Consider the following 9,304-nt stretch of genomic DNA (forward strand, 5'->3'; position numbering starts at 1 on the left):
AGGCCCTACTGTCTTCCTCAACATTGGCGACACTCGAAGGGGTGCATGGGCGCAGTGTCTCCACAACTCGGCGGTCGACCCTAACAACAACAGGTTTTCCACCCTTCGGCATGAAGCACTCGTGCCACGGGACGATGACCTACGGCAAGAATTTCGCCAACTCCAAGAGCAGATGAACAGTATCCAAAGGAGGCTCCAGGACCCAGCGGCGCCAAGTGCATCGTCAACTCAAGCAGCGGGAAGGATGAGGCGTCAAGCACCAAGCCATCATCCTCAACATGAGCGCCAGACTTTGGCACCTCGGCGACAACCTTCACCAACTCGACACTTCCCACAAGGGAGATATCCCAACATGCCTTCACGTTGGAACCGATGGTCATGACATCAATACGATGAGAGGGACCCCCGGCCCACTCAACAGTGGCAACCACGGGAACCTTTGCGACACGCACTTCCACCACGACCTTCATCACCTCCCAGGCGGGGACATCAAGACGATGAGAGGGACCCTTGGCCCACTCAACAGTGGCCACCACGGGAACCTTTGTGATCGACACTTCTACCACGACCTTCGCCACTTCCTAGGCGGGGAGATCGGCCACAGCTGCAAGCGATGACGGACAGGACTTCATCCTCCACGAGGTGCCCTGCACCAGCACTCCTACGCACGCCACAGGTACAAAGGGATGGTATCTTTCCAACGGAGAACCAGCACAAGCGCGAGAGGCGTCGGAGAAACCGTCATGTTCTTTATAAAGAACTTGAGGACTTAGTCCTTCGACACACTCAGGTACGTTTACGACCCGATGGTGGGGTTGTGCAAGAAAATGACAGGATCAAGTTTCGCATCTCCCCCGACTTGGAGCGGCATGAGCGGTATAGCTACCTGCTCAGTCGGTTGGCGCCGAAACAACGCAAGACGTCCACAAGAAGCACTGAGCAAGGGATCAAGGTGGTTCCTTCTTCATCCCTTCCCCAGATGAATGATGAACAGGTGAAGGCGACTGCACCAGCACCTCCACTAGAGAATCAGAAGATGCCAGTGCCGACGGCCACACCGATGGAAGGCGTTGAAGAAGCCAAGCTTACGTTCTCCTCCAACAACGAAGTAGCTTCCGATGGTCCAGCCAACGCTGCCCTCCCGCAAGAAGCAACACTGCCCACAGAGTTTCCTCTTGTTCCCTCTGAAAGGATGGAAAAAGATGGAGAAGCCCAAGCTCAACAGGAGGCTGAAAAAGCGAAGGAATCAACTGAGAAGAACCTTGCCTTGTGCGGTACTCTTGGAGTGCAGCCAAGTGAAGGGTCAAGTAATGGATGGCGACCTCCCGCCATCACCGAGGAGTTCGACTATCCTTCTGAAGAAGAGATTGTGCCGAACCCAAAGGCAGACTTCCAGAGGACCTTCCTACCGTGCCTTGGCCTTGTTCGTGCATGGCTCAGGGGTGCAGACGGGGATGCCAAGACGAGCTCATCGACGTCGCAAGAAGCTACAAGATCCAGGGCCACGTGTCTTCCTGTGACAACAAGGAAAGGCTCATTAGATGGAGGGAGCACTTCACAAAATGAAGATACATACAAGCGTCACTACACCGACATTACATCAAGGCTTCCTCAAGACCTTTAAGGACGACGACAAGTTGCAAACCGGCCAGGGGCCAATACAAGATTAAAATCCATCGCCCATCAAGGCATGACGGATGGGTTTCCCAGAGATAGAGAATGCCAAGTTAACCTTGATGATGACGAAGGATTCTCCGACTCATCTTCCTCGCCATCGTTGGAGAGTCGCCCGCACTCCCCTCGTTACCATGAACTAGCTTCATCGGTTTTGTCAGATTACGAGGGAGGTGATGAAGACCTCCACACCGCACCAGTTCGCATGGTGAATCATGGTGATAGCCTTGTGGATCAAGATCCAGCTGCCAAGCCACCCGTTGATGGCACCCAGGGCCGAAGTGTTGTAAACCAAGTAGCACCACAAGAAGTGTCTCTAGAAGAAGAGGTCAGAAGCCAGCGCCAGACGATTGACCAGTTGGCGTCAAAGCTTGACCAGTTCATGGAGCTCATGATGAACAACCAAGGCGTTCCCCCACAAGGCGTGCTACAACGAGTGGTGGATCCGCAAAAAGAGGAACTCCAGGTGGGCCCTCCTGCTAGGGTGCCCTTAAATGATGTGCCTCAACACGACCCCAACACTCAAGCCCGGCCTTGGTTTAGCCCTGCTGGTTCTGACAACGCAGTACCACACGCAGTTTTAGTTGAAGGACTACCACGACATGGTCGGGGATATGGTGGACAAGAAGTTGAAGCAAATGGCGATAGATCAAGCCCCTCGCACCTCCGAGAGTGAGCTGGAGAAGCCTTACGAGGCGTGGCATGACATGATGGCGTATCCCGCAGGGTGGCACCCACCAAAGTTTCGTCAATTTGATGGAACTGGTGATGCAAGGGAGCACTTGGCGTACTTTGAGGCGGAGCGACACAGCAAACAGCCTGTCACTTCTCCTTCGCCAATTTTCAGGGTCATTAACCGGGCCCGCCTTCCATTGGTACAGCCGTTTACCGGTTGGGTCCATTGGGAGTTGGGCGGCCATGAAATAGGTTTTCAAGAAGCACTTCGTCGCCATGAAGAAGGACTTCTCGGTTGTCGAGCTAGCACAAGTACGACAACGACGAGATGAGTCCATTGATGACTATATCATCCGCTTCCGCAATAGTTATGTGCGTCTCTCCAGGGAGATGCACCTCGAGGATGCCATTGAGATGTGCGTCCATGGGATGCAGCAGCATTGGTCACTTGAAGTCTCTCGGCGTGAGCCTAGAACTTTTAGTGCCCTCAGCACGGATAAATCACTGCAGATAATGGAGCTCTATAAGAATGCCAGTGCATTTGATCCCGCCAAGCGCTTCGCCTCGACGTCCAAGAAAATCAACAACGGTAGCAAGGCGAAGGCACCAGCTGAAACGAACACCACCAAGGTCTTCTTGTCTACACCGCAAGGCCATGTGTCTATCTTGGGTGCAAGAGGCGAACAAGCCGGAGGGAGGCAACGCCAGTCGATGCAGGAGCTCCTCAAGAAGCAGTATGTCTTTCGTCGGGAGCTCATCAAGGACATGTTCGACCAGTTGATGGAACATCGAGCCTTGAGCTTACCAGAGCCTCGGAGGCCTGATCAGGTGAGGATGACAGATAATCCTTTATTTTGCCCATATCAAAGGTATGTGGGACATGTCATTGAAGATTGTGTCGCGTTCAAAGAATGGCTCCAAAGAGCCATTAATGTGAGGAGGATCAACCTCGACCCAGAAGCTATCAACCCAGATTACCATGCAGTAAACATGGTGAGCATGAAGTTACCATCTCCGCCAAGTGAAGACACGAAGCTCGAAGAAACATGGGTGCCACTATCCCAAGTTGAAGACCAGCTATCCAACCTCGTCCTCTCCAAGACGCCGGTATCTCCCTTTCGGCCACAGGTGACCCCAACCATTCCCAGGGAGGAGCCTTGGAGGACGGTGCACCAAAGGTCGTACACAAGGAGGCTTCCACCCCGACATCCTCGCTCGGCTTTGCCAAAACGAGCTCCCCCAAGAATTCTAAGGCGGTTCAATCCAAGTCAACGCCGGCCTCCACACCAAGATTTGTCCCTATGTCAGAGGGAGACGAGCCTTTTCCTCGACGGGGGCGTGTGCTACCAACCTTGGCGCAGTTCTTGCCACCCGGCTAGGGGCAAGCACCAACAAAGGAGGGGGAGAAAGTTCAAGAAGGAGCCAGCTCATCCCAATCACCAAGCATAGAGAGTTGCAACGTCATCCATGACTACAGCGACACCCCTTCCGAAGACGTGTTTACTCCTGAAGAGCAAGCTGTCCTCCACGCCGAAGAGGCGACAAAGGAAGTGCCATTGGAAGAGGTGAACATGAACCTGCGTGGGGGAAAAGTCCTACCTGAACCACTAAAGATCAAGCCAACAAGGGTGTAGAAGCCAAGCGCCCCAAAGGAGGCGCCTGTGCAGGAGGAGGAATCTGAACACCAAGGCCGAGAAGATGAAGGCACGTGACATCGACTACAACATCATCGCCCACCTCAAGCGGATCCCTGCACTTTTGAGTGTGCATGATGCGCTCATGATGGTGCCTGACCTTCGCGAAGCCCTTATCAAGGCGCTCCAGGCTCCGGAACTCTACGAGGTGTCCATGGCGAAACACCGTCTTTGCTCCAGCCCCTTGTTCGTGAACGAGATCACGTTCGACGAGGATGATAAGCTCATAGATGATGGTGACCACAACCGGCCATTGTATGTGGAAGGTAATATTGGTGTTGCACATCTTCGCAGGATCCTCATAGACCCAGGGTCTGCCGTGAACATTCTCCATCTTCAGAGTTTGACGCGGGCAGGTTTTACGGTGGACGACTTGGAGGCTACTGACATGATGATATGCGGCTTCGACAACCATGGGAAGCCTACACTAGGTGCCATTACATTGAAGATCCAGATGTCAACTTTTAGCTTCAAGGTGCAGTTCTTCGTCATTGAGGCGAATACCTCCTACTCCGCCCTTCTAGGAAGACCGTGGATCCACAAGTACCGCGTCGTTCCATCCACCCTCCATCAATGCCTGAAGTTCCTCGATGCCAGCGGTACACAAAAGCGCATCATCGGCAACATATCTCCTTATACTATGCAGGAGTCTCACCATGCAGATGCGAAGTACTATTTCCCCATTGTAGACAGCGACCAGCATTTGGGGCGCACAACACCTCCGATGGATCTCTTGACCAAACCAGGTTTTGGGCTAGTAGCCGAGATGAAGCTCCCCATCATGCCGAGCTCACCTGCCGATGCAAAGGGCTCCTCCCCTCGGACCTACAGGGGCCAAGTCCGTAGGACGCCATCTTCATCTGTGCGGTACGACTATAACCCCTCCTCCCAATTGCAGGTAGGGAACTCTACTTCGACATCATGTGGAACAAGATCTTCTATCCCTAGTCCAGTGGCCCCATTATTGTTGAAGGAAAGGTTCCCGACGTCAACACCAATCACGCTGAGGTTGGCCACAACAATTTCTCACGAGGCTACCACTTCTTCATCAACTTTGGCGCGCCGAGAGCCCATTTGTTTAACACTTGGAAGCTCTGTAGGTGCCCAGGAAGGCTCTAGGATGCTAACAGGCGGCAATGATGCGCCACCACCCATCACGCTACGGGCACGCAACCCCCGGAGGGAAGAGCCTGCGCCCGTACCAATTGCTAATAGAAGAAGAATAAAAGAAGTGGATGAAATCGCAAGGGGAGCTCAAGGTGTACAACCCCCATCGCTCTATATCTCAGTGACTTCCCCATTGGAGGTTTGGGCAATCCCCAGTTTATCCGGATCTAGAGTCTAGACCATTTTCTACAAAGTCCCGCAGGTAAAACAATGTGATTTTGTATTTGAATTTCCCCAAACTTGTAGTGACCCAGAGGAGGTACTATCGACAATGAAGGCGGAGCCCAAGATGGTTCGTTTGCTGGAGAAGGCCGGGATCACTCTTGGGCGGAACAACAGGATGCCTTCACCACCCGACATATGTGAGGAATGGTGGAGACAAGCAAAAGACCTCATCAAGCAAAAGGGCAAAGCTCAACCAAAGTTTGGGCTTGGATGCAACAACCCCGACGCCCCCGACAATGAGGGGAAGCTCAGCTCCATGCAAGCACCACGAGAACCAGAAGATAGAAGGCGACCAATGCTAGAAGGAGACTTCTACAACAATGACATGCCTTTTGGATTGAAGAATGCAGGTGCAACATATCAGCATGCCATGACATGCGTCCTTGGTGATCCGATACACGATGCGATGGAATGTTGTACCTACGATGTCCCTGCCGATGAAGAGGAGGAGCTCGGTGTCGGAACACGAGTCAACTGCCACGCCATGTCCGTCTCATCAAGCGATGAGTCCGACACTTTGTCCGCCATTCCTCATCAACAACACTCTACCAACGGTGAGCCAAGTGATGCCGATGAACTTAGCTCCATATCGGCACCACATGAGTTAGAAAGATGGAGCACAACCCACATTCGATGATCTCGTCCAAGTCAACCTTGGAACGGACGACGACCCACGCCCCACTTTCGTTAGCGCCACACTGACGGAAGAGGAGCGGGAGGACTATCGAAGCTTCTTGATGGAGTACCGAGACTGCTTCGCCTGGAGTTACAAGGAGATGCCAGGTTTCACTAGTAGAAAACGGAGCTTTAGCGCCGGTTCGTAAGGGCCTTTAGTGTCGGTTCCATAACCGGCACTAGGGGGTGGGCACTAAAGGCCCCCCCCCCTTAGTACCGGTTCGGCACGAACCGGCGCTAAAGTGCCACCACGTGGCGTGAGCTCGCACCCTGGTATGGGGGACCTTTAGTACCGGTTGGTGTTACCAACCGGTACTAAAGGTTTTTTTTGAATTTTTTTTTGAAATTTTTGGAAAAAAAATTTGATTTTTTTTCGATTTTTAATTTTTTTGAATTATTTGATGGTTTAGCACCTCTCTTAACTGCTCAAGTGTGGATCACTCATTCCAAATCGCCTGACTTCCCGGCCGGTCACCCATACTCTCACTCCCCCAGCCTGAGCACGCTTAACTTCGGAGTTCTATTCCCCCTACATTCCAAGTCTGCAGTTGTTGTTTTCCTGACAAATGTAAGCTATCAATCCGATTAACCCTCAGCAGTTTAACTTGAGCATTAGGTCACACGTTTCACCGTTTGAGTTTGAAACTATTATTCTAAAAAACAGTAATTGTTTAGTAACACTAATATTTCTTGAATAAGTTTGACCATAGTTTGACCACAGTTTTACCATAGTTTGACTAGATTTGACCAAAATTTAAAAAATTGAAATAATTATTTAGTAATACTAATATTCTTGAATAATTATGTAGTAACATTAATACTTCTTGAATAAGTAGTTTGACCAGATTTAACCAATTTTTTTTAAAAAAACTAAAATTTGACCATATCTTTTTTTTGTTTTGGAATTTGAGGATCCTAAAAAATTGCAAACAGGTAGACCGTGCTGAATTTTTTGATATATTATATGTTTTTTTCCGACATCGTATGCAAAAGTTATAGCCGTTTTACATTTTCCCTACACTTTTTGCAAAACATGTCCAAATTTAAGTTTTCAAATTTTCCTAACTAGTAGATGTAGTAATATAACTACCTCTCGAAGGATTTTATTTTTTGAAGTTTTTCTCATTTTCTTTTGATTTTTTCAGAACTGAAATGGCGACACACGGGGGGGGGGGGGGGGAGTTTGAAAATTGTCCTATAGTGCCGGTTTGTGTCACAAACCGGTACTATAGGTCAGACCCCTTTAGTACCGGTTCGTGGCACAAACCGGTACTAAAGGTGATCGTGGGGCCCCGGCCTGACGCCAGCCTGCAATCACCCCTTTAGTATCGGTTTGTGGCATGAACCGATACTAAAGGTTCAACACAAACCGGCATTAATGCATAGCCGTTCGAACCGGCACTAATGGTACCATTAGTGCCAGCTCAAATTTAAACCGACACTAATGTGCTTCACGTTTGACCCTTTTTCTACTAGTGTTTGGACCCTCGTGTTGCTACGCACAAGTTGGCGATTGACCCACGGTTCCGTCCCATCAAGCAGCAACCATAATGGTTACGTCCAAAACTTGAAGACGATGTCATCGCAGAGGTAGACAAGTTAATTGCCGCATGTTATATCAAGGAGACGAAGTATCCACGGTGGCTCGCCAATATTGTCCCGGTGGAGAAGAAGAATGGGCAGATACGAATCTGCCAGGACTTCTGCGACCTCAATCGCGGCTGCCCAAAGGATGAGTTTCCTCTCCCAATCCCAGAGATAATCATCGACTCCACCACAGGCCATGGCGCACTTTCCTTCATGGACGGTTCGTCAGGCTACAACCAGATCAAGATGGATACCGCTGATGCCATCGACACCGCTTTTAGGACCCCGAAGGGAAATTTCTACTACACCGTCATGCCATTCGGACTGAAGAATGCTGGTGCAACTTACCTGCGCGCCATGACATGTGTTCTTGGTGATTTAATCCACCATTCGGTGGAATGCTATGTTGATGACATGGTAGTCAAAACCAAGGATCGCAAGCATCATCAGGAGGATCTTCGAGTTGTCTTCGAGTGGCTACGTCAACATCAACTCAAGATGAACCCAATGAAGTGTGCCTTTGCTGTTCAGTCAGGCCTCTTCCTCGGCTTTGTTGTTCGTCACCGGGGCATAGAGATCGAGCCTAAGAAGATCAAGGCCATCCTCGACATGCCGCCGCCTCAAGATCTCAAAGAGTTGAGGTCATTGCAAGGGAAGCTTGCGTACATCAGGCGCTTCATCTCCAACCTCTCCGGACGTATCCAGCCCTTCTCGAGCCTCATGAAGAAAGGAGCTCCGTTCGTGTGGGATGAAGGATGCCAACACGGATTTGATGAGATCAAAAGGTACCTCCTTAATCCACCTGTCTTTGCAGCTCCCGTGAAGGGGCGCCCACTCATTCTAGAAAGAATTCCTTATTGAACACTATCTTAAATTTCGTTTCCTTATTTGACACTGATAAACTTTTTCTTCCCTATCTGACAACGAGTTTAAATTTTAAGCCTTTCATAACACTTTTGTTCATTTTGAGCCTAAATAGCACTTGAAAAGACCCTTTTGCCCCTCATGTTATGTGTGTGTGCAGGGCAGTAGCGCACACACGCAGCATCAGTGCGCGAGCAGTAGCACACACGTAGCAGCACATACACGCACACGCACACACGCACACAACACACTCACAGGCAGCAACACACACGCAACAGTAGCAGCAGCACGGATGCACACAGTGTTGATGCTGCCTCTCGCAACACCTCTTCTTCTTCCTCCGTTGCCTCATACAAGTCTCTTTGTTGCTTTCTCTCTCAACACAAAGAACACATATGACCAGGGAAACACACCCACACACACATTAGCACTAAGGAAGAGGAACAATGGCTTTGCCAAGAGGTCGGCTCCTTGGTTCACACGAGAGACGACCGCACTCTCGCCCACTATGTGTAATATGCAACATATATAGGGTTGGACTCACGCATGCACCGACTATCCGGCACTCTCGCCCACTAACCCATAACTCGGCCTTAGATAAAAAAAACCGTAACCTGGCCACTAGCTAATCCCTGTCTACATGCATGCCCAAGTCTAGAACTTGTGCAGCATCCCATAACCTTTTTCCCCCGTAATGGCCACACAATCTGGCCTGCATGCAATGTGTACAAACGCGGTCAAGC

General features: G+C 50.4%; 1 protein-coding gene across 1 annotated transcript; it reads left to right on the forward strand.

Moving 5' to 3' along the window:
* The first annotated feature begins 4,047 nt into the window (after positions 1 to 4,047).
* LOC147987470 (uncharacterized) lies at positions 4,048 to 8,558 on the forward strand. The gene is made up of 3 exons (XM_087542389.1): positions 4,048 to 5,051; positions 5,457 to 5,989; positions 7,684 to 8,558. The coding sequence occupies exons 1-3, from the start codon at positions 4,048 to 4,050 to the stop codon at positions 8,556 to 8,558; spliced, it is 2,412 nt and encodes an 803-aa protein (XP_087398515.1).
* Positions 8,559 to 9,304: the final 746 nt, after the last annotated feature.

Source organism: Triticum urartu, chromosome 2A, assembly GCF_056163025.1.
Source record: "Triticum urartu cultivar PI428250 chromosome 2A, HENAU_Tu73, whole genome shotgun sequence".
NCBI lineage: Eukaryota > Viridiplantae > Streptophyta > Magnoliopsida > Poales > Poaceae > Triticum > Triticum urartu.